The sequence below is a fragment of the Dipodomys ordii genome, unplaced genomic scaffold (genome assembly GCF_000151885.1).
Source record: "Dipodomys ordii isolate 6190 unplaced genomic scaffold, Dord_2.0 Scaffold10, whole genome shotgun sequence".
NCBI lineage: Eukaryota > Metazoa > Chordata > Mammalia > Rodentia > Heteromyidae > Dipodomys > Dipodomys ordii.
The window spans coordinates 19,187,675-19,211,921 of NW_012267226.1; the positions used below are offsets into that span (position 1 = coordinate 19,187,675).

The 24,247-nt window shown below is 56.4% G+C and overlaps 4 protein-coding genes across 7 annotated transcripts in view; 1 reads left to right on the forward strand and 3 right to left on the reverse strand.

Annotated features, from left to right (window-relative positions):
- Positions 1-125: 125 nt before the first annotated feature.
- On the reverse strand, positions 126-2,603 carry Apoa4 (apolipoprotein A-IV). The gene is made up of 3 exons (XM_013009636.1): positions 2,459-2,603; positions 2,061-2,187; positions 126-1,192 (listed from the first exon to the last, which is right to left on the reverse strand). Exons 1-3 carry the CDS (start codon positions 2,505-2,507, stop codon positions 184-186), a joined length of 1,185 nt encoding a protein of 394 aa, XP_012865090.1. The 5' UTR covers positions 2,508-2,603; the 3' UTR covers positions 126-183.
- A 4,189-nt stretch (positions 2,604-6,792) lies between these two features.
- On the forward strand, positions 6,793-8,869 carry Apoc3 (apolipoprotein C-III). Of its 3 annotated transcripts, none has more exons than XM_013009629.1 (4): positions 6,793-6,854; positions 7,390-7,471; positions 7,592-7,715; positions 8,623-8,869. In XM_013009629.1, exons 2-4 carry the CDS (start codon positions 7,417-7,419, stop codon positions 8,744-8,746), a joined length of 303 nt encoding a protein of 100 aa, XP_012865083.1. In that variant the 5' UTR covers positions 6,793-6,854; positions 7,390-7,416; the 3' UTR covers positions 8,747-8,869. The 3 variants fall into 3 exon arrangements, with proteins under 3 accessions (XP_012865083.1, XP_012865082.1, XP_012865084.1); XM_013009628.1 differs by having other exon boundaries at positions 6,801-6,854; positions 7,404-7,471; XM_013009630.1 differs by having other exon boundaries at positions 6,801-6,854; positions 7,404-7,471; positions 7,607-7,715.
- A 2,407-nt stretch (positions 8,870-11,276) lies between these two features.
- Positions 11,277-12,951, reverse strand: Apoa1 (apolipoprotein A-I). Its single transcript, XM_013009647.1, has 4 exons — positions 12,938-12,951; positions 12,688-12,749; positions 12,361-12,517; positions 11,277-11,874 (listed from the first exon to the last, which is right to left on the reverse strand). Exons 2-4 carry the CDS (start codon positions 12,728-12,730, stop codon positions 11,277-11,279), a joined length of 798 nt encoding a protein of 265 aa, XP_012865101.1. The 5' UTR covers positions 12,731-12,749; positions 12,938-12,951.
- Positions 12,952-19,685: 6,734 nt separating this feature from the next.
- Sik3 (SIK family kinase 3) overlaps positions 19,686-24,247 on the reverse strand; it is an 80,028-nt gene continuing 75,466 nt past the window's right edge. For both annotated transcript variants that reach the window (XM_013009840.1, XM_013009841.1), the window contains 4 exons: positions 22,375-22,538; positions 21,406-21,538; positions 20,768-20,938; positions 19,686-19,977 (listed from right to left, as the gene is read on the reverse strand). In XM_013009840.1, the coding sequence (XP_012865294.1) occupies positions 20,781-20,938; positions 21,406-21,538; positions 22,375-22,538 (455 nt within the window). In that variant the 3' untranslated portion in view covers positions 19,686-19,977; positions 20,768-20,780. The remainder of the gene's footprint in view (positions 19,978-20,767; positions 20,939-21,405; positions 21,539-22,374; positions 22,539-24,247) is intronic.

A 24,247-nucleotide genomic window follows, 5' to 3' on the forward strand; every position in this document is an offset into this window, starting at 1 on the left:
CAGGCTGATAGTCAGGCACAGGTATCGGGGCAGGACAGAATTCTGCAGGGGTGGAAGCAGGCTGATAGTCAGGCACAGGTATCGGGGCAGGACAGGTGTCTGCGGTGGTGGGAACAGGCTGATAGTCAGGCACAGGTATCGGGGCAGGACAGTTGCCTGCAGTGTGAGGACACCAGGGGCAGCTCAGCTCTCCAGGGTGGCTGGGTGCACGTGCTCCTGCACCTGCTCCTGCACCTGTTCCTGCACCTGCTCCGGGAGGGGGAGGGCCAGGGACTGGTCCTGGCTCTCTTTCTTCAGGGTGTTGAAGAAGGAGTTGACCTTGTCTCTCAGGTCCTTCTCCAGGAAGCTCAAGTGGCCTTCCACGTCCCCCGTGTAGGGGCCCAGCTTCTGCCGGAATTGTTCCATCTGCTGCACCAAGGCTTGGTTGAAGCTCTGCCGGTAGGGCTCGGTGTTGCGCCGGAACTCCTCCACTTGCTGGTCCAGGTGTCTGCTCAGCTCTGCCAGCGACTTCTGCAGCCCCTCGGCGTTTCCCGTCAGCTGGCTGTGCACGTTGTCCACCATGGGCGCCAGCTTGTGGCGGAACTGCTCGGCGTTCGCCGAGATCCTGGCCTGGAGCTCCTCGGCGTTCTTCTTCATCTGGAAAGCCAGGCCCTCGAGCTGGTGGTTGAGCTTCTCCTGGACATCCTGGGCATACGGAGCCAGGCTGTGGCGCAGCTCCTCCACGCTCTGGTCAATCTTGGCCTTGAGCTCATTGGCATGGGGCATGAGCTGTCCCTTGAGCTGCTCCACGTTCTTGTCCATCCTGGTCTTGAACTCGTTGGCGTAGGGCGTGACCGAGGCCTGCAGGTTGTCCACGTTCTCACGCAGCGCCGTCTCCATTTGCTGCACGTACCGGGCCAGCTGGCGCTGCAGCTCCTCGGCCTGCGTGTTCACCTGCGTCTGCAGCTGGATGGCCAAGGGCTCCAAGCGCTGCTGTAGCTCACGCACGTTGTCTCCGATCTTCTCGCTCACTCTGTCGGCATGGGGCTGCAGGCGGGCACGTAGGTCTTCCAGCTCCTTCTGAAACTCCTCTTTCAGCTTCTCCGAGTCCTTGACCAGGCGTGTCTGCAGCTTCGTGGCGAAGGGCACCAGCTTCTTCTGTAGGTCATCTGCGTAGGTGCTCACATCCCCAAGATTGTTCTGGAAGAGGGTGCTGAGGGAAAGGGCACAGAGCGCTGCCATCACACCTGGCACTAAGTAGGAGGACCTTGCCCACTTACACAACCCTCTGCTTAGGACAGGTGAGTGTTCATGGGTACCAAGTCTGTCCCCCTCTTCCCTCGTGGCCCTGCCCAGAGTCACAGATTTGAAGGCGCTGCTCTGGCCCCTGCTTATTGCTTTGGATTTGAATCGCTGACGCTCACTCTGTGCTTGAGTGTCCTTATCTACTATCATGTGACCTAAGCCGGTCAATGGTCGCCGGTCCCATCCCCTCCTTGACTCTCCAGTAAGGATTGGACTTTGATGTCCCTATCAGCCCAGATCCACTGGATCACATGGTCTTTCCTTCTTTTTTTGGGGGGTGGGTCTGGTTGTGGGGCCTGAACTCTGGACCTGGGTGCTGTCCCTCAGCTCTTCAGCTCAAGGCTAGCGCTCTACCACTTGAGCCACAGCGCCACTTCTGGCTTTCTTTTTTCTGCTTATGTGGTGCTGAGGAATTGAACCCAGGGCCTCAGGCATGCAAGGCAAGCGCTCTACCACTGAGCCACCTTCCCAGCCCCGGCGTTTCCTTCTTGTACTCAGTGGCTTTCCAGTGTCGCTTCTCCTGATAGCTCAGGTGCCTGTGCTCTAGAGGCCAACTCGCCTGGTCCTTCCCCTTCCCCGGCCTCCATGACAGGAAGTGGCATTTGTTGAACTCATGCAGACAGGAGGACACCATAGGGGCCGTTCAATGGCACCTGTGAGTCCCCAGCTTTTCTCTGGAAGGCAGTGGCCGGGCGGTGCGTCTGGTGAGCACTGGGGTGGTGCTCACGCTCAGCCCCGGCCGGCCGCTGGCGTGCCTGGTGGGCCATGCCCCTTACCTGATCTGCTGGCTGAGTTCTGACTTCTGCAGCTGCTCCACAGCCTCCTTGGCATCGCTGCTTAGCTTGCTGAAGTAGTCCCACATCACAGTGGCCACCTGGTCCGGGCTGACCTCTGCCCGGGCCCCTGGGCATAGAACAGAAAGCAGTTTGTTGAGGTCCGACGGCTTTCCTGGCTTCTCCATAGCAGCTCCCAGCTGCTCCCGGCCCAACGTGTGTCCCTCCCCGGGCTTAGCCGGGGAGCCAGGCCTGGGCCCACTCTCCCACTCCACCAGTCCTCGGCTCCGTCTTGGAGCGGCTGGGCCCCCGGTGTTGTCTTCTGGCCTTGGCTGGGCCTCTCTACCCCCTCCCCCATGATGGGGGTCTGAAAGTCCCAAGCAAAGACAGCTTCTACTCACCGGTGACAGCCACCAGGGCCAGGGGCAGCAGCACAGCCTTCAGGAACATGGTGGGCTCCCGGCTGGGCTGAAGGATCACGCTGCACTGCTGTCAGGGGACGCTGGAGAGAGGTCCTCAAGCGAGCAGCTCACCGGTGACTATCGGTATGTGTCTGAGCTGGGAGCCAGCCCCGCATTTAAAGCCCCTCCGGCCTGCCCTCCCCGCCTCCTCTCCAGTGTGATTCCACGCTGGAAGGTGACACATTCCCAGGAGGCCTCTTGGACTTTAGTGACCCTAAGACTGACTACGTGGAAGCCAAGCCTGGGGCTCAGACAGCAGTGGGAAACATCCGGAGCCCCACCCTGTGGAGGAGGACAGGAAGGAGAGCCAGAGGCCGCCAGACAAACAAGGCTTAGGGGGCCCAGGGAAGCCCCTGAGCCAGGACTGATGCCCCAAGGCTCTACCAGCAGCTCTGGGTTTGTGCCAGGCTAGAGGAACAAGGGCCAAGTCTCCTCTGGAGATATGGAGACGGCCCCGGCCCTCCCCCGCTGAGCTAAGAGCAAGAAGGCTGGGCTAGCCGGGCGCTGGTGGCTCACGCCTGTAATCCTAGCTACTCAGGAGGCTGAGATCTGAGGATCGCGGTTCAAAGCCAGCCCGGGCAGGAGAGACCGTGAGACTCCTATCTCCAATAAACCACCAGAAAACCGGAAGTGGCGCTGTAGCTCAAGTGGTAGAGCGCTCGCCTTGAGCTGAAGAGCTGAGGGACAGCGCCCAGGCCCAGAGTTCAAGCCCCACAACCGACCAAAAAAAAAAAGAAGGGCTGGGCTGCCTCTCAGGTGGGGGGCAGGGAGGAGGGGGGAGGGGGAGGGGGAGGGCGGGAGGTGAGGGGGCATCACACTGTCAGCTTGTGTCACCTGTGGACACTGCGTCCTTGGTACCTGAAATGAGATAGTGCTTTCAAAGTGGGGGCCCACAGGGCTGATTATTTAGGACAGTACTGGGATTTGAACTCAGGAGCTTGTGCTTGTTTGGCAGGCACTCTACTGCTTGAGCCATGCCTCCAGCCCTGCATTTTGCTAGTTGTTTTGAAGATAGGGGAGGAGGGTTCTAATTTCAGGAGTGGGGCTCCTGGGGCTACTTTAGACTTCCTGTCACTGCTGAGATCCCATGTAAACCCTCATCCGGCTTCCGTCCATCGAAGTAGAACCTTGCAGACTTTCCTTCCCCAGGCTGGCCTACCTGGGAGCATGGTACTCCCAGTCTGGGCCCCTTAGGTAGATTGGGGTGAAGCGTTCAGCCGCTACACCCACCTGTGGTTGTGGGGTCTTGTGACTTTTCTGCTTGGGTTGGCCTTACATCACGCTCCTCCTGACCTCAGCCTCCCAGATAGCTAGGTAATTAATAAATAATAAATAACAGTAATGTTGTCCCGATTTGACCAAAGCCAGGAGCACAATGAAATAACCCTGCCCTCCAGAAAGGAGCAGGCTGAGGCCTTTGCCCTTGGAAAGTCACCAGCATGAAGCCCAATTGCTCCCTCCGCCCCCCAAGTCAGGCGGGAGCGGCTCAGGGCACTCTCTGTGATTAGACTCTTTGCAGCAGCTCCAAATGCGGTGAGACCCACCGAGAAGGTGGCACCCCTTAGTCAGCCCGGACGGCCCACCTAAGTGATGCCGCCTCTGTTAGGTTAGATTGCCTTGCTGGACGTGGCCCCGAGCGCAACGCGGGGCCTGCCCGGGACGTCCAGTCATTTGTAGAACAAAAGCCAGGAGAATGGGCCACAAGAGTGCTAAGTCTCATTTGCCAGGAGATGACGGCTTTGTGATGACTTCCCGTGTTTGTCTGTGGGCTCCACTTGCCCAACCTGGGGCAAGTTCTTTTTACTTTTTTTTTTTTTTTTGGGTCCGGTCGTGGGGCCTGAAGTCTGGGCCTGGGTGCTGTCCCTCAGCTCTTCAGCTCAAGGCTAGCGCTCCACCACTTGAGCCACAGCGCCACTTCCAGCTTTTTTCTTATGTGGTGCTGAGGAATCGAACCCAGGGCCTCAGGCATGCAAGGCAAGCGCTCTACCACTGAGCCACCTTCCCAGCCCTGACCTGGGTCAAGTTCTGTAACCTCTTGAGCCTCAGTTTCCAGGCTGCGAGGATCTGGTGAGATAAGCTGTGTAACGCTTGCCCTCAGTGCACAGTAGGTGTTCCCTGAACATCAGCCATGTTTGTACTCATGAAAGCTCGCTTCCTTGTAACATTGACCCATCGGTCATCATCTTGCTGTCAAATGAGCACAGTTCGGCCTGAACTGGGTGCAAAGGCCCCCAGCTAAGAATGAGTCACACGGCTGCAGCTTGACCTTCCAGACTTGCAGTCTGGGCAGCGGGTGCTGGTCACACGGGTTGAGGTGCTTCTGTCTCACCGGCTTGCCCAACTGTACCCACCTGTGCCATCCGAGCGCACCCCAGAGCACCGCCAGCAAGAAGACAGAGTCACGGGCACCCCCAAATAACTCAGCTGCCAGCAGGGCCCGGGGAGGGGTGGCGCCAGTTTGCCCATGCACGTGTATTTTCAAGCTGGGGGCCTGCTGGGAATCCATCTGCAGGTGATTTGTATCAGAGGTGGGGCCAGGAGGAGAGCCAAGGGTCTGCACTGCTCATGGCCGCCTTCTAGGCAGGCTTGCGCTCAGGGGACAGCACACACAAAGGGCCTGTGATCTTCAGAATCCACCCATTCCTCTCCCAGCCTCCGTCTCCTTGTCTGTGCTCAAGCAGACCTCCTGGCTGGTGAGGCTAGACAGGCCCCCTCCTCCCTCCTGCCCCCTCCACAGGGGCTGGGCACCTCACCACAGCAAAGACCTGAGTGGGCTACTAGGAGGAACTTCCGTTCCACAGAGGCACAGCGGAGGGCTGAGGCTGCACGAGGTGTTGGCAGGAGCCTGGATCCCAGGGACGCGTGTGCTCAGCCTCCCCTGGATAGGAGCAGAGGCCCCGCTCACCAGAGGCCAGGCCGGGCTACCGCTGATCAGAGCGCTTCCCTTCCCCACCCTCGGCCTCTCCTCCCAGGTTCTGGGTCTGCCTCCGGAGGGGAGCAGTGGGTACCAGGGCAGCTCGGGTCAGGGTCCAGGAGTGACCCCTGCTACCAGCAATGGGGGAGACCCGTCCCAGCCCACACCGGAGTCTCCACCTAGCTCAGTGGCCTTTCTGCCTGTACTTTCTGGACTCCTGGGCTCGGTGGCCCTGGGTTGTGCAGGGGAGGTGACAGGTTCTCCAAGGCCTCCACACAGATGGAAAACAACCAAGTCAGCCCTTCTCTGCATGCACAGGGCCAGGAACCTTGGCTTACACCCCAGCCTGGGAGCTGAACCCCACGGTGCCCTTGGACTCTAGGGTAAGAAACACGCTGGGACAGGAGAGGAAAGTGAGGAGATTTGGGGACTGGAGGTACAGTTCAAATGGGCCTAGCAAATACAAGGCCCTGAGTTCAAATCCCAGTGCAGCCATACATAAATAAATGAATTAATTAAACAAATGATAAACTGAGGGTTTCTGGCTCCAGAAGACAATGTCCCCTGAAACCGCCATCCTGACGGGGCCCTTTGTGGGGCCTGGACGGCTGACTGCCTCTCACAGAAACTCTGTTCCCCACCCCGGGACTGGCCTCACCACCCCCTGCCCTCCCCCCTCCCCCCACCCCACCCCACCCCAAGGCTGTGGGTGCCACACTGAGGCCAGGGGGGAGACAATCAGCTCCAGCCATGAGCCCAGCTCCTGCCTGGGTGTTATCAGCGGGTCCAGAGGGCAAGCTGAGGCACTGGGGAGGTGGGAGGGTCAAAGGTCCAAGAGTCAGCTTGGCCTCTGCCCTTCTCCTACCAACCCCTGCCCTGGCTCAGCGTTGGAGGAGGCGGCAGGGATGGAGGCTGAAGTGGGGGTGCTGCAGGTGGGGGCAGGCTTCGTGAGCGCGGCTGTGTGGCCTCCCCTAAGCGGTCCTGCCCCTGCTTCTCTGTGCCTTTACCCCCAATGCCCCTGGCCCTGTCCACCCAGTGGCTCTCGAGTCTGAGGCAGCGCCCCCTGCTGGCTGTGAGGAGGGGTTGGGCTGGGCCCTGAAAACTCAAGTACCAGGCCAAGAGGGCCCCCGGGTGCTCCTCACCAGCCCCGTGGAAGTCCCCCAGGGCGCCCTCCTGCCCCCGCCCCCCCACCCAAGGCGCAGCCCATCTGCCCGTGGCTGGCAGGGGAGGCGGCACAGGGAGTCTGCAGGGATTTCTCAACGCTGTTGGCAACATGGGCCGGCTGGCCTGGCTCCCCTGCTCAGCCGTGACCTTTGTCCAGCTCCCCGGGCCCTCAGTACCCCCTGTCCAAGGAGCAATATAAAACAGTCGGAGTCCTCTTGCCCGGCCTACCCAGTCTATCCCTGCAAGCAGCCTCGCCAGGTAATGTCCCTGGGGAGAATAGGAGGGAGGGGACAGAGAAGACCCCCCCCCATGCCCAGCCAGCCAGCCCAGAACACAGCCTGCCAGAGCCAAGGAGGCCTCTGGGCTCCACGAGGATCCCTCTGGCCCAATGGTGCCCTCGAGAAAACAGAGGCCCAGGAAGGGGAGGTCACTGCCCGAAGCTGGGAGGGGACGGGAATCACCAGCTGCACGCTGCCCCTCACTGGGCATGCTCATGGCCGGGAGAAGCCATCTCCATGACCATCCTACCCCAGACAGGGCAGCTGAGGGCTGAGGGGGAAGCGTGTGAGAGAGCAGCGACCAGGCCAGACCCCGGCCCCAGGGCCTCCTGTTCCATCCTGCAGGGTTTTCCTGCTGATGCCCTCCAGGGCTCCCCCAGTCCTCCCAGAGCCTTGGGGGGAGGAGGTTCCCCAAGCCCTCCCCCAGGCTCCATCTAGGGGCCGCACCGCTCCCCAGGGAGGGCATTGGGAGAGGGGGATCCTCGGGGTCTCTATCACAGGGTGTCCCACCCAAGACTCGTCCCTGCAGGATTGGTGACGCCATGCAGCCCCGGGTGCTCCTTGTTCTGGCTCTCTTGGCACTCCTGGCCTCTGCCCGTAAGTACTTTGTGGGGCCTGGGTTGTGGGGGGGCTTGGGGACCCTGCACCCTGATTGGGAAGGGAGTCCCGAGGAGTGTGGAGGTACATGCACCCCCGCTCAACCTGCTCTCCTCACAGGAGCTACGGAGGCAGAAAGCGCCTCCCTGCTTGACTTCATGCAGGGCTACGTGCATCACGCCACTAAGACCGCCCAGGACGCACTGACCAGCATGAAGGAGTACCCGATGGCAGAGCAGGCCAGGTATGCCACGGGCCTCTCTTCCATGCTCCGTGCCAGCTCCTCAGTCCCCCCCACCGCCCCATCCTTGCCCAGACGAGGCTCTGATGATGCAATCAGGCTTCCCCGAGCGTCTCTGGGCCTCCGTCCGGATACCTCGGAGCTGTGCAGAGCTGCAGGGAGGAGGCTGAGGGGGAATCTCTGCCTCGCCCCCCCCCGCCCTCCACTTCTGCCCCGTGCAGCCCCAAGGTGGCTCTTCAGTCCTCCCCACTTGCTCCCTGAGCACGGGGCCGGAGGTGTGCTCTGGGAACCCCACGCGCCCCCACCCCCCACCTGTCGCCTTGGTTGCTGGGATGGGCTGTGCCTCCTTCAATCCTGACCTGTGCTACGGGGAGTCTGACCTTGCTTGCACAGCCTCTGTTCGTGAGCCTGCAGTCTGGCGCCCCCGCCCCCCCCCCCCGACTCCACTGCCCCGCGTAGCCATGGCTGACATGTTCTTACGCGTGTTCTCAGTCCCCAGGGCTGGGGAGGCCCTGATTTCCTCCACTTTACAGATGAGTCTATTGAGGCTCAGAGAGGTGAAGTGACCTAGCCCGCTTCACAGAGCTCAAGAATCCTCCAGAGATGTTCTAAAGGAGAGGCTGCCTCCCTTGGCAGCCCCAGCCCATGGGGACGCCTGGACTGCCGGTGGCGGCCCTGCCCTTCCCTGCCCTCCCGGCCTTCACTTGGGGCCACAGAACGGCCGTGGTTAGGGCGGGGCGGGGGGAGCAGCGTGGAGAAGCATGCGGTCACCCTTTGTCTAGGTGCTTCCTGCCCAATGTCTCAGGACGTTGCTAGGAGATGGGGGGGCAGGAGAACCAGGGGCTGTGTGCCCCACTGCCTGCAGATGCACCCCCCCTGCCCATCCCTGTGGCCTCCTCTTGACCCCCAGGGGCTGGATGAACGGTGGGCTCAGCTCCCTGAAAGACTACTGGAGCACGTTCGCCGGCAAGTTCTCTGGGTTCTGGGATTCCACTCCGGAGGCTCAGCCAACCCCAGCTTCTGACATCGCCTGACACCAGCACGCTCCGTGTCCGTCCGTCCATCCACCCACCCTTCCTGCCCGCAACGCTGGGTCCTGCAGCCCGCGGGCTGCCCCTGGGGTAGCTGGAGAGGGGCAGTATTGTCAGAACCCCCGGCCCACCTCCAGGCAGGCTGCCCCCAATAAACACACGTGAGAAGCTGCCACAAGTGCGTGTCCCATGCGTGCCATGTGTGTTCCGGTGTGAGAATGAGCCAGGCTGCTTCTGTGGCTGTTTTTGGGGGGCCATGCTCAGCAGCTGGGGTGTGGGAGAGGGCTCAAGGCCCGAGTTTCTTCATCTGTCAGAGCAGAATGACTGTTAAAGCCATCAAGAGGGATGGCAGAGCCGGGTGCTGGTGGCTCACGCCTGTAATCCTAGCTACTCAGGAGGCTGAGATCTGAGGATCGCGGTTCAAAGCCAGCCCGGGCAGGAAAGACCGTGAGACTCCTATCTCCAATAAACCACCAGAAAACCGGAAGTGGCTCTGTAGCTCAAGTGGTAGAGCGCTCGCCTTGAGCTGAAGAGCTGAGGGACAGCACCCAGGCCCAGAGTTCAAGCCCCATGACCGACAAAAAAAAAGAGGGATGGCAGACTTGCTGATAGACACTACAATAAAGTGTCCGTGGCTACACTGTGTGCTGTGTGCCAGGCTGGCACTTTTATGTCAATCTTGGCATTGAGATCGTGAGTCCTCCAACACTGAGCAGCTAGCTTTGCTCTACCCTGGCTGCCCGACCTCTTAAGCACACTCGAAGGAAGGAGGTAGATGGAGCGAAGGCTGGAGTAAGACCCAATGAGGCTCTGGTGATGGCTTCACCACTTTGTGCCTGCCTCAGTTTCTGACCTGTTAAGCGTGCACGTGGATGCCCCCGCTGCTGCAGGAGGGTTGTGCAAATGAAATGACTCGGTGTTTAATTGCACGTGGTGCCTCCAAGGTACCTGGTACACGGTCCTCACTGGTATCGTGGCACAGAGAGTGTCCTTGAGACCAGGGCTGCGCTGCCTGTGCCCAGTGTCCTTGGAACCAAGAAGGAACATGGAGTCGCCCCAGCTGGCTGTCCCTTGTCCCCACCACCCAGCAGATGGTCACACCAGACAGTGCCATGCCCACAGAGCAGACTCCCCGCTCTCCGATGAAATGCCGGGATACAGAGAGGTGAAGGCACTTACTCCGTGCTGCAGAGCTGAGGCTGAGGCCCATGTTCTATTGGCACTGAGGAAAGCAACTCCCCTTACCCAGGGGTTGCGTGCCCCTCTTAGATCCTGACGGCATTAGTGCCCCAGCTGGAGACGGCTTTCCTCCTGGAAACCTGCCTGGGCCAGGGTCTCAGCCCTCACACCTGGGAAATCTCTCCCACCCCCCAACAAATCCGGTTTGACACATGCTTTAGCTCTGAACAACTAAGAACTACAAAGCCCACTTGTATACACTGGAGATGGAGACCGGGAGGCACAGGCAAAGGCCCACACACGGGCCAAGAGGTTTTCGTGGGGAGGGGACACGCCGGGTGCTCTGCCAGATGTGGATGCACACAGGAACACACAGACGTGAGCATGATGGGGGAGGGGTGGGCTCTGAGCAGGGATTTGGCATGCGAACATGCTTGCACATACTCATGCGTGCACACACACACATCATCATCATCACAGAGGCCCATCCTGCCTTGCATTCCGTGAGCAATTGCACACCTCCACGCTTCGGCTTTCCGCCGGCAACATAGCTCTAATAGCAGTCTACTCAGGATTTGGGGCAAGGGAGCAATAAGACACATGATGGTATGCAGGCGTCTTGGAGGTGAAACAGTGCCACTTAAGCCACAGCTCCACTTCCAGCTTTTTGCTGGTTCACTGGAGATAAGAGTGTCACAGACTTTGCTACCGAGGCTGGCTTTGAAGCGCAATCCTCAGTTCTCTGCCTCCTGGGTATCTAGGATTATAGGCGTGAGTCACTGGCACCTGGCTCAGGCCAGTAGGCTTCCCTAAATGTGTGTGTGTGTGTGTGTACTGGTGCTGAGTTTTGAAGAGGTTTTTGGAATAAAGAAGGCATTTCATTTACATTTGCCCAAATCCTTCAAGTCCCAGTGGCTCCTTGGGGACCCCAGCCCCCCAGCTCTAAAGAGCTGGCAGAGGCTGGTGGCCACCTCCCTGAGCTCAGGGTCCCCAGATCACTTCTGAGACAGGGAATTTTCTTCCTGCGGGGCCAGCCCTAGTTCCAGACCCTCGATCTGCAAGGCGGGCGCGGGGCGCTGGGTGACTCGGCTTCTTTGCCTGACCCTCTGCCATCTCCTTTCCATGGACGCCTGCTTAGGACAGGGTCCGTGCAGGGCCCAGCTGAGCCTCGGGCAGGGAGTCCCTCCTCCAGCCCTTCACCCCAGATCTCCCACTGCGTGTCCCTCGCCCCCACGACCACTGGTTCCCCCCAGGGAGAGAAGCTGCTTCCCATTCTGGAAACATTTATTGTAAGAAAGCAAACGCGGTGGGGTGGGGTGCGCTGGGGCGGGGCTGGGGGGCGGGCGCCTGGGCCTCACTGGGAGCTGAGCTTCTTGGAGGCCTCCTCGATGGCACCCACGAGAGTGGCCTTCAGGCTCTCCAGCACGGGCAGCACCCCCTGGCCCAGGTCGCTGAGGGCGGGCTGGGCCTTCTCGTGCAGGGTCTTGAGGTGCTCGTGGGCCTTGGCTTGGTACTCGGCCAGGCTGGGGCTGTCCCGGAGCGCGGCCAGGCGCTCGGCCAGGCGCTCGCGCATCTGCTCGCTGTAGGGCGCCAGCTGCGTGCGCAGCGCGTCCACGTGCACGCGCGCGCTGTCGCGCAGGTCGGCGCCCAGCGGCGCCAGCTTCTCCTGCAGCTCCTGCAGCTTCTGGCGCGCGCCCTCGCGCAGCTCCGTGCTCAGGGGCTCCACCTTCTGGCGGTAGCGCTCCACCTCCTCCTGCCACGTCTTCTGGAACTGCTCCATGTAGGGCTGCACCTTCTGCTTCATGTCCGCCAGGTCCTTGTTCATCTCTTGCCTCAGCCACTCGGTGTCCTTCTCCAGATTCTGCCAGAACTCCTGGGTCACCGGGCCCAGCTGCTCACGCAGCTTGCTGAAGGTGGAGCTCAACGTGTCCAAGTTCTCCGTGAGTTTCAGGCTGGAGTGGGACACAGACACAGAGAGACAAGGACTCAGACAGCTCCGATCTGCAGGGGCCCCCGGGTGCCCTAGGTTTCCTGGGGTGACCCCTGGGCATCCCCTGACGCTGAGTGGGCTGTAGGTCTAGTCCTACTTTCCCCCATACATTCTGACACCCAACACCCCATTCTTCCGCCACATCCCACTGTGCAGAGGAGCTAGCAGGGGATAGAGCTGGGTGGGTACCCCGTGTTGAGAAACCACTCCATTGTCTCTGAAGCCAGTGGCCCCCATCCCCTGCTGTGCTTAGTTAGCCCTGGCTCACCTAGCTTGGGTGGCCCCTTCCAGCCCTGCTGGGGAGCCAGCTCCTCCAACAGCAGGCAAGGCTGGGGCCAGTCTGGCTACAGCCTCTCTTCTACTGGCTTCTCTGCCCCGCTCTCCACCCCCCTGCAACCAGCAGCCTGTCCCTGGCCCCCCGGGGGGGGGGAGGGGGGAAGGGTCTTACTTCATCTGTGTTCCCAAGGCAGAGGTTTCAAACTGCTTCAGGTATTCGCTGCCGCTGTCTTTCACCGAGTCCACATACTGAGTGGTGAACTCCTTAATTTTATCCCAGGGGCTCGCCTGGGGCTCATCTCGCTGCCAGAAATGCCGAGCCTCGCCCCCTGGAGCAGAGGGAAAGGAAAGATACACCCAGGTCAGGCCAGCTCGGCTGCAAGGTGGCCGGCACAGAGGGGTGGGGAGGGCACTAGTGAGGAATCCTATTCCCCCAGTACCCAAGAGCAGAGCTAGAATTGCTCCCCCCACGGCTGGACTCAAGAGGAGAGACACCTACCCGCTAGGAAGAGCGCAGCCACGGCCAACACCACGGCTTTCATCCTGCAAGCTGGACACGACCTGGAGGAGAAGAGGGGCCTGGTTGAAGGGGGCCTCTGTCATAGAGAAGCTCCTCATTCCAGCCAGACCAGGAGGAGGAAGGGCTGGGAGTGGGGAGAGCCCTGAGTATCCAGGGCCCCCAGTCTCAAGTGCTTGGAGGGGGGAGGGGGGGAGGTACAGAGAACCCCAGAGCAGGTAGCAGCACTCACCTCCCTAGAGCTCTGTTAACCGTCTCCAACGCTCTGTCCAGTTCTTCCCCAGGCCTATTTATGTCTCCAGGCAGGGGCTGGGCTGGAAGGCTGATAAGCTCAGCCCCAGCCCTGTCACTGCTCCCCAGTGCTGGCCATGTGGAACCTAGAGTTCAAGGATCAGCTCTGTCCCCAGGGCTGGGCAAACAGAGTGGGCAAACAGGAAACTGCGGGGGCTGCAGGCCGGGGGGTCAAGGGTTCAGGTGGGGGCAGGAGAGGAGGGGTTGTGGGGCTTGAGGAGCAGCTACATTCAGCCCCTTCTTCTCCCCACCCCATTGGGAATGTGTGGAGGGCCGCTGTTCCTCAGAACAGGGGGGAGGCTAGGAAGTGACCGGTTCCTCCACCCATCACCCCTCCGCCATCTTCCAGGAAGCCGTTCTGCCACTGCCTGCCCTGCCCCTGCTCCTTCTCCCACCGGATTGGTCTTCGCGCTGGCCCTCGGGGCGTGGCACGATTCCCTGCAGCCTCCACGGGTCTCCCAGACCCTAAACCCAAGGGAACCTGAAGCCCAGTGGCTCGGGGGCCCGGCTGATGCTTCCATGGGAGCGCTGGAGGCCAACACAAGGTTGCCCACTTTTAATTGTGTCACCTGCAGGTACTGCTCTGTTCCGCTCCAAACACAACCTCACCTGTGATCTACCAGGACCCCTTCACTTCGAAGCAGTAAGAAGAAAAAAGAAAGGGAGAGAGAGAAGGAGAAAGAGGAGGGGGACAGAGAGAAAGAACGGAAGGAAGGAAGGAAGGAAAAGAAAGTGTCTTAGAACCAAAGCTGAAGCATTTAATCCTACTGTCGTCCAGGAGCCCACGTGGACTAGCAGGCTGGGGAAGGAGGACTGGCGTGTGTTGCATTTGCCTTGGTGGAGGAGTGTGAGACAGTGATTTATTTGAGCTTCACTTTCTAGTCTGCAAAATGGAGCCTGGAGGTGTGGCTCAAGTGGTAGAGTACTTAGGGCCTAGAGTACAAGGCCCTAGTAACACACACACACACACACACACACACAGGACAGGGATGTTAAGAAACAACCCCCCCCCCCATACCTATCAAAAGAAGGCCCTGCACTGTGCTGTGTGTTGATTGATGTCTGCTCAGGAAAGTCTAGGCCCTCCCACCCAGGGAGAAACCCAAGTTAAGAGGAACTTGTTTTGTTTTTTGGTTGGTCATGGGGCCTGAACTCTGGGCCTGGGCGCTGTCCCTCAGCTCTGCAGCTCAAGACTAGCACTCTACCACTTGAGTCACAGCATCACTTCTGGCTTTTTCTGCTTATGTGGTACTGAGGAATCGAACCCAGGGCCTCATACATGTAAGGCAAGCGCTCTACCACTGAGCCACCTTCCCAGCCCCTAAGAGGAACTTTGAGGTTGGGTGCTTCAGCCTCTCCCCATTCCCTGTCTTCTGGATGAGGAGCTGAAGAGAGTGGCAGGCGTTTGTTCAACCTCTGTCATCTCTGAGTTAGAAGCAGGGCTGGACCTAGATCTGTGTCTCTGGACTTGGGACCTAGGGCAGAAATATGCCCCTCACCATCTCCATCGGAAACTCCCTAGCTTTCTAGAAATGAACCTGGCATCTCTGTCTGCTAATCTGGGAGTGGCTGGACTCCAGGCCTCTCCCCCTCTCTCATGCCTTTGTCACCAAGGGTTCTACTGACCTCTTAGCGTTCATTCCCGTCTCTGCCACTTAAGAGCTGTGTGATCCTGAGCAAGTTACATAACCTCCCCACGCCTCAGTTTCTTATCTGGACATAATGACACAGACATGCCATCTCTTAGTTGTAATAGGGGTCACTAAGTGGTAGGTAGAACATGGCTCTCCAATGAAGTGTATGCCTGTCCTAATTCCTGGAACCTGTGACCATTACCTTACTTGGCGATAGGGGCTCGGCAATTGTGATTAAGGCCTTGAGCTAGGTGGTTCTCTTGGATTACCCAAGGGAGACCAGTGTAATAGCAAGGATCGTTCACTGTGCAAAAGGAGGAAGGAGAGCTAAGTCAAAGAGGGGGATGGGAAGGTGGGAGTGTGTCAGAGCAACGGGATGCTGGGAGGGGCCACGGGCTGTTGGCAGCCTGGTTTTAGAACCTGGAAGATTTCCCTGGGAGGCTACAGAAGGAATTCAACTCTGCTGACACCACGGGTTTACCCTAGTGCGATCCATGTTGAACTTCTGACCTCTAGAACTGTAATAAATCGGTGGTGTTTCAGGCATGAAGTTTGAACATGTATCTGAAATGTTTGGAAAGGTAACTAGCACTTAGTAAACAGTATATTGTGTTCCAGAACCCCAGTGTCTGGATTCTACCTCCTTTTTTCCACGACCACATGTACATTGCCAGACCGTATGTGAACGCATGGCGTCTGCTCTGGCAGAAGATGTGGGGGAAGGGAGGGCATCCCACATTTTTTCTGTGTGGCCTTGTTTACAGGTGCTAAGGTTTGGGGCATCATTTCTAGGACAGAACCAGTCCCAGCTGTCTAGAGGACACTACGGGCTGTCTGTGGTTTGCAGAGCAGGGAAGCTGAGCAACCCGGGGGGAGGTGGGGTGCATCACCGGACGTCAGCCAAGAGAAACTTCTTGCTCTGGGGGAGGCATTCACTTCAGACAGCATGTGGGGATTTGAGAAGCATGGGCTCCAAGCTACTACTGTTGGTCCTTCTTGTTGGCTTACAACTGACACACTTGTGGGCAAACCTACTATCTTTTTATTTTGTCAGTCGTGGGGCTTGAACTCTGGGCCTGGGCACTGTCCCTCAGCAATTCAGCTCAAGGCGAGTGCTCTACCACTTGAGCCACAGCACCGCTTCCAGTTTTCTGGTGGTTCATTGGAGATAAGTCTCATGGACTTTCCTGCCTATGCTGGCTTTGAACCATGATCCTCAGATCTTAGCCTCCTAAGTTGCTAGGATTACAGGTGTGAGCCAATGGCTCTGGCTCCTGGTTTGGCAAACCTAATATCTAATGTGTACTCCATAAGGCTGGAGGTCAGACTTTCCTCCTAGTTATTTTGCCCATCAGAAAACTGTAGCTCAGAGCAGCTAAGAACAGTGAGTTCTCCAGCTGTTAGAACTGACACCTTTCATGGTGATCCATTGGCTTCCAAAACCCTACGACTCTTCAGGGTCCTTCTTGGCTCAGGGATTGCAAGCCATCAGGGAAAAGAAAGAAGTGCTTTTGTATACATGTTCACTAGGGTCTTTCGCCTTCATTGCAAGACACCTGGATTAAAGTCATCCCTACTCCTTACTATTCTAAAAAGGAAGAAGTCTTTCTGAAAGAGGCCTATGGAAAAACCACCAACAAAACCAGACTTGTGTCCTGTCACCATTACTAGAGCGCCAGGTGCTCAGGGACTGGACGGTTACTAGAGCGGCCAGGTGCTCAGGGCCTGGACAGTTGGCTGGATGCAGCGCCATCCAGGTGTGCCCTCTCTTTCTTCCTCCTCCGGGATCTCCTGAGTGCCCACTGATGAACGTGTCACCAAGTGCCAGCCCCGGACCCCCTGACTGGTGGGGGGTGCTGGCAGCTGTGAAGGAGTGGATTTTGCTCAGTGATTAGCAATCCATTTCACAATTTATGTTCCAATGTGCTGATGAGTCTGCCAGAGGCAGGGCCCTGTCCTGCACTAGGCCTGGTACCTAACAGACACTCACCAAATATTTGCTGGATGAATGGCACTGGCAAAGGGTCGTGGGAAGGAGCAGGCCTTGGCGGCAATAAAGAAACTGCCCTCAGCCCCATGCCAGACCTGCTCGGAGCGCTCATCTGAGGACACGGGAGGTGGACTGAGACGGACGAGCTGGGGCTGGAGGCTTGAGTCAAGGAGAGGAACTCTCCCACACCAGTATTTCCTACACATCTGTTCTGTTTGAGGATCTTGTGGCACGCTGGGCATTAGGGCAGGGCAGTCACCAACGCTGCAAGATCCTCCTGCCCTCTTTCTCAGGCAGGAGAGCTCATCCATGGCCAGCACGGGAGGCACAGACATCCCTGGATTCTTATGTTTGTGGCTGGGGAAGATGGGTCCTGGCAGGGGAGGAGGATGGGGAAAAGCCACTGCATGATTGCTATTTTCTAGAGCCCAGAAGTCTCCAGACCTGGATCAAGGAGATGTACTCTGCCCTCTCCAGGAGCTAGTTTCAGGGAAGCGGCATGTATGGCAAATATACCGGGGTTCCAGAGACTGGAGAGCCCGCTTGGTAGACTTAGTGGTAGACTCAGGACTTCCAAAGGCCTGGACTTGAGTCCCAAAGACCTTCCTCCCCCCACCCCCCCACCCCCGCCCACCCAAGAACTGGGAGGTTATGTCCTCTCCTCACCCAGTGTTTCCATATTCCTAAGCTTTCTTTACAGAAGACTTCCATTCATTCTCTCAGCCTTGCCAGGACCCTGCAGGACATCCTACCCCGCCACCCTAGAATCCGGGATGGAAAAGTCAAGTCCCCTTTCTGTTCTGCTGCTTGGGTGGGTGCTTGGGTGGGTACCATGTCGCCAGGCTGGGTTGGAGTGACCCATCACCCCACAAAGATTCCAGTGGAGGCCCCTGGCAAGGCACTCCCCCACCCCTTCCCAAGGAACATGCCTAGGATTTTGTTTTCCATCCACTCAGCAAACACAAGTGCTCCCTGCAGAGGGGGTAGAGTCCAAGCAGGTGTCTGGGACACAGCGTGAAGAGGAGTTAAGTTTCTAAAGAATGCCAGGTTCAGAATGCAAGGTGAGATAAGGGACGGCTCAAAGCCCCACCCTGAGCCCCCAGCCTGAGCTCGCTCCTGCCCCACCCGCCAGGTGCTTCTCCCCAGCTAGACTCTGAACCACAAAGTAACACATCAGCATTAGAACATAATCAGGTTTTTATTTTCACAACCTCCTACTGTCCATCCAAGTTACTAAGTTGTAAAAGCCCCACACAAACAAGGACAAAAGGTCTTAGTAACTTGAGTCTGGAGATTTTTTTTTTCTTTAGTTCAACATAAATGAGAAAGAAAAAAAAATACCTCTGACATTTTTCAAGAACAGAAACTGGAAAGTATATTCATATACATTCAACATATACTGTGCATATTATTACTACAATACAAAGCAATGGTGTTTTAAAAAGTCTCGTTCGCAAGATGGCACGGTTAACAGGCTCCCTGGCTTTCTCTTCCACACACCCCGGGACCCTGTGAATGGCTCAGGCTGCATGGGCCTGAGCAGCAGGGCTGGTCGGGGGGGCAGTCAGTTGGCATGAGCCCACAGAACTTGCCAATTGCCTTCTGAGCTTTCTTGGCAAGCTCCGTCCTGGCTAGTTGTTGAGGACCCTGCTGGACAGAGGCGTGGCTGGGGACATGGGGACGTGGGATGGGTTTGCGGCAGTCCACACGAAGCACAGCGGGTCCAGGAGCCGAGCTGCTGCTGTCAGTGGAGGATGAGTGCGTGGGGGCCCTGCCAGAGACGCCAGGAGGCCATGCTGGGTACCCGCTTTCTTCTGTGCAAATTTAGGATGAAAGACAAAGGGGGCTGGGGACCTTTGATGCTTTTCCCAGTCAAAATAAGTAGAGTGTCTCTGGCTGTGGAGATCAGGAGAGAAGCCAGACCCCTCTGAGCCCCCAAGCAGCAGAGAAGACTTTGGTTTCTAACGACGAAGAGGAAGAAAGTAAGGACGGAAGCACTCGCTAGTGTGTACACGCTGCTGGGGCTAGGGAAGGCAGGCCACGGTGCCTGGCACTGGCACAGGAAAGAGCCGCTCACAACCACAATGCCAAAGGAAACGCTTCAAACAAAAGGTGCAAGTCACAATGCAAATCAGAACAAAATCTGGCTAAACATTTCTCTTTTAAACAAAAAGTCCTTTGTCTTTATTTATTAATAACAATAACAATAATAATAATATCAACATTTACCAAAAACAATTCCTATATGATCAAGAATTAAAATATAGGTGCCAAGGATGCTCAGAGAAGAGGCGGAGGAGGAGGGGGGAGGGGAGGAGGGGGAGGAAGAGATTAGGAGAGGCTGGACCCAAGACAACCTCCTATTCTTATTCTTGTCTGTGACAAAGAGGCAGAAAGAGAAAGGCATATATATGTATATATATATAGATAGATATATACATATATATGGAGAAATAATCCCTTTTATAGCACAATATAAAATGAGAATGAAAGATGACACAAAAAGCACGGAGCACCACTGTTGGGTGTTCAATAGATGGTAGAGCCAGCACGATGGTGAAGTTTATAAGTGTGCAAGTCACAGAGGGGAACTGCATTCTAACCAAAGGGGCCTCAGGCTGACACCTCCTCACTGGAACCCACCGGTGCCCGTCACCCCTCACCTCTGTGCCAAAGTCCTCATATGCTCTTGCTGGGCCATATGTTTTCAGTGCTGCCAGCTGGAGAGACCTTTGCAGGTCCCAGGCTTGGGGATTCTCTCTCTTTTGCTCTCTAAAGGTCGAAGACCATTGCCCCTGCCCGTCTTCCCTTCTCCGCCATAGAGCTTCCAGAGAAGTTGAGAAGTTATGTGCCAGTGTTTGCTCCTGCAGGATGCTGCGGAGAGGGAGATGCTGCCTGGCTGACGCCGGCCTGTGGCGTCTGGTCTCTGAACACTACCTGCTTGCTCTCCTGTCTTCACAATGGAAAGAAAGGAAAACAAAACAAAAACAAAAAACAAAACAAAAGAAAGATCAAGAAAGACAGAAAAAAAATCATTTCTAAAAGATGATACCAAAAACACAAAACAAAACAATCACAAACCCAAAAACGAAACAAAAGAAACCACCAACTCAAACACACCAAATACACTTTCACGAAAGGTGGAGAACATGGATTTCCTGTTTATTTCCTTGGTGACTTGGTCATACAAGCAAACATAGCAAACCCCTCAGAACCCCAAACCGCAGCACACCGATGAGCCTAATGGAAGGAAGGAGCTGCGAGGCTCTGGGCGGGGAGAAACACAATGGCAATTTGGTGCAATGCTGCTGGACACTGTTGGTTTACAATCAGCTTTCTTCCCAAGCTGCACTCGATCTGCAACAAAGCAGACACAGGATGCGTTTGACTCAAATACTCCCTTGAAGTCTGCTCCCCACCCCCACACTGGAGATGGAACCCAAGGTCCTGTGCATACCAGGTGAGGCTGAGCTACATCCCAGCTCTGTAATCTGGAGCTACTTTTTTTTTGGTCGGTTGTGGGGCTTGAACTCTGGGCCTGAGCGCTGTCCCTCAGCTCTTCAGCTCAAGGCGAGTGCTCTACCACTTAAGCCAGAGCACCACTTCCATTTTTTTGAGTGATTTATTGGAGATAAAGAGTCTCACATACTTTCCTGCCCGAGCTGGCTTTGATCCGAGATCCTCAGATCTCAGCCTTCTGAATAGCCAGGATTACAGGCGTGAGCCACCAGTGCCTCGCTGGAGTTATTTTTTAAATATACACCTTCCACATTTTACCTCAGGTACTTGAAGAGGCTTGTGTACTGAGACTTTGATACACAGTTGCCTCCATGGCTTCACTTTCTTCAAGTCTTTCCTGTATAGCTGGATGTGTTTTCTTACTGGGTTTCATCCTTTAGGACTTAGCAAGTTACCCAGAGGGCAACCCTGTCCTTTGCAGCCAGAGCTCATGGTCCCTATGAGGTCTAAAGCACCTCCATCACCACGTGTTTTTTCTCTGTAATTAAACCATTCCTCTGCATGCCCCTGCCCCTCGGTGTAGTCGTGAAAAAGAGTGGCACCACACGTGGATAATGTGTCACCTGATGGGATCAGGAGCTGGCACTGGGCCACAGGCTGGCTTGGCCCTGGCCAGGATGGCACTTACTCTCGGTCTCTTGTTACACGCCCGCCTGCTCCATGCTGAAGGAGACCTCAGGGTGCTTGTAGCTGAGCAGAATATCCGTAATACACGTGGACGGGTAGCAAGAAGAGTTTAAATGCTGGCTGCCATCACTCAGGTCTGGGTGTTCGGGACCTCCCAGACTCACCCCACATTCTGAAAGACCAAAGGAACACGTGAGATGAGCAGGCAGCCAGGGCTGGAGGGCAGGCGGGCAGGGGGAGACACAGAGGGAGGAGCCCTGCACATCTGCCTGCAGCTCCAGCTGTGTGTGCTCCTGTATCCTTGTCCTCGCCCCTTTCCCACCCTCAAGTTCGAGCAGACGGTGTGGCTCCTCAGGAGCCAGGCCTCTGGAGGGGGACAGTGAGGGCGGTGCCCACAGGTTCCCAAGCCTGAGCATTCCCGTCCAGCAGTCACACTAAGGCCCTACCCGCAGAAAGCCAGGATCCCACACAGCATATGCTAAGATGGAAGGGCTGCTTTCTGCTTGCTTCCTGCTCCTAATGGACAAGGACCTGTAGATCTGGGAAGCTGAGCACTGGCCTGCAGAGGAAAGGACCCCGGGGAGGACGGAGGGAGAACCTGCAGGACTTCCCCGGGGTTGCTAGGCTCAGGCCCCTCACCTTCATCTTCTCCGTCCTGAAACTGCTGGCTGCCCATGAGTGACGTCTGACTGAGAACCGCATCTGACATCCGGGCCGAACTCAGCGCCTTCCCAGCCACCAGGCTCATTCCTGGCAAGTTATCCAGCTGAACCTGCGGCAAACAACCAGGAACCGTGAGGACCCCGGGCAGCCGGCCCCTCTCTGGGTTCTGCTAGCAGAGCCCCAGGCATGGCTCGTCGGCATCACCAGTGCAGGGGACTGGCACAGCAGGGCTCGGCGGCAGCCCTCCCCTCCTCTCTCCTGAAGGCCAATTCAGGCACCCAGTGCAGTCACTCCCCATGACAATGGAGCCGTCTCTAGCTACCTGGGCTAAGGGTAACTAGTACAGTGGAGGAACTGAACTTAGAATTTCGTGTAACTTAGGTTGACATTCGTGCAGACACGCATGGCTGGTTCCTGTCATATTGGTATCACCGGAGAAGCCTGCCATGAAAGACAAGGCTCCACTGGGCCAGGTCAGGTGTGCTAGAGGGTGGCAGCTGCTGGTCTCCCCGCTGGGCCTGAATCTAGAAGAACTTCTAGAACATTCTAGATGCTGGCACATCCTTGTGATCCCCCAGCCGAAGGTGTAGAGGCTCTACCATGTGAAGGCTGGTCTGAGGGTTAATTCAAAGAAAGGCTCTCAGGAGGCTGAGATCTGAGGATGGCAGTTCAAAACCAGCCTGGGCAGGAAAGTCTGTGAGACTCTTATCTCTAACCAACCACCAGAAAACTGGAAGTGGTGCTGTGGCTCAAGCTGAATTGCTGAGGGACAGCACCCAGACCAGAGTTCAAGCCCCACGACTAACAAAAAAAAAGAAAAAGAGAGAAAGTTCCCATAGTTGCCAGAGGAGCTGGATCGAGAGGGGGAGTGGAGGCTCCCTGGATTGCTAGGTTCTGACTTCCGCATCCCTCCACCCCTCCAGGAGGCGCGTGAGACTGACATACGTAGGCATCGTCGCTATTCTGGATTGTGTGGTGTCTCTGGAGGGTCCGGGGCCTGTGGTGTTCTCCGACCAAGGGCCGCACCGGGTACCCCAGCCTGGTGTGATCTGGCAGCTCCATTGCTTGTCCCGGAGAGCTTCCATCCATGCAGTTCCCTATGACTGCATCTAAGAGACAGAGCAGAACAGGGTCAGTGGGCCGACAGCTTCTCCCAGCGAGGTCAACTCCCATGAAGGAAATGACGTGCCTCCCCAGCGAGGCTGGGCAGGCACTCACCGCTCACCCCAGCTGCTTGGTATTGGTGCTTAAAGCAGCCCAGACCAGCCTGACAACCCCTGGCCCTACAACAAATCTGCTTCCCCAGCTCCCAGCTCAGGCCTCTCCTCTCTCTACTTCTCTACATGCTGCCTCTGCCTCCTGTGGCTTCACCTTTAAAACTATTTCTTTTGTTGTTGTTGTTGTTGTCGGTCGTGGGGCTTGAACTCTGGGCTTGGACGCTGTCCCTCAGCTCTTCAGCTCAAGGCGAGCGCTCTACCATTTGAACTACAGTGCCACTTCCAGGTTTCTGGTGGTTTATTGGAGGTAAGAGTTTCACAGACTTTCCTGCCCAGGCTGGCTTTGAACTGAGATCCTCAGATCTCAGTCTCCTGAGGAGCTAGGATTACAGGAGTGAGCCACCGGCGCCCGGCTTGGCTTCACCTTTTATAGGCAAATGCTCTTCTTCACGTTTCTGTCATCTGGCTCCAAGGCTTCAACTACTCTGCCTCTACATAAAGGATTCCTGAAATGTTCCTTGAAACTCCAGATCTATATATCCAACTGATGCTAAACACCTTCCCCTGTCCACCCAAGTACATGACACTTACTCTGTCCAATTCCCCCATAACCTGTCATTCCTTCACTCACCCTTATGTTGGTGCTTCATTTGCCTAATCTTCTAGGGTTAATGTCATTACCTAATTCCTGGTCCTTGAAGTCTAAAGAGTCTACCTGGGCGGCGGTGGACACTTCTTCATCTTTCCAGTCTCACTGAGAAGTCTTGGATTATCCTGTAACCACCCCCAACCATTCACATACAACAACTCCTCTATGGATGTCCAAACACTTTCTCTCACAACACACCTCCCATCCTGTCTTCCAACAGCCTCGCCCACATCGCCCACCTACACATCCTGAATTCTAGTCTGACGGAGCCATTTAATTTACAGTTCCAGGCATCTGCACCTGCTCCTACTGTTCCCTCTCTGTTACAAGACATGCCGGCTCCTTCTACCTCCATTCCCGCCAACCCACATCCATGCACCCATCCAGGTCCACTCAAGTGCTGTCTGTCATCTTTATGAAACTTGCCCTTTCCAACAGAAACAGATCCATACTTTAAAATTTTATTTTTCCTGATTTCTTCTTCTCACCTTCAGAAGACGATGTCTCCAATTATTCTAACATTACTTGATACCATGTTCAACTGTGTAGTCTTAATTATTCAAAGACAAGAAGTTCTTTGAGAGCAAGAATTATTTTTTTATGTATGTCTGTAAGCTGCAGTGTTCCAGACTATTGTTCTATGCCCAGTAAGTATCTGATCATTGTCTCTTCACTGGATATTAATAAACAGTTTTCTTAATATGGATGGACTTCCTGCGGAAGAGGAATGAGCATCTTGCCCTGAGCAAGGTCAGCCAAGAAAATATCCAGGACATGCCGAACTTGACAGGACCTCTCCTGGTGGCACTTTTGGCTTTAGTCTTTAAGGGTTACGAACCAACATGTGTTGGTTTTGTTGTTTTGTGCCAGTACTGGGGCTTGAACTCAGAGCCTCAAACTCTCCCTTCGCTTTTTCCCTTAAGGTTGGGCCACATCTGCACCTTTGGCTTTT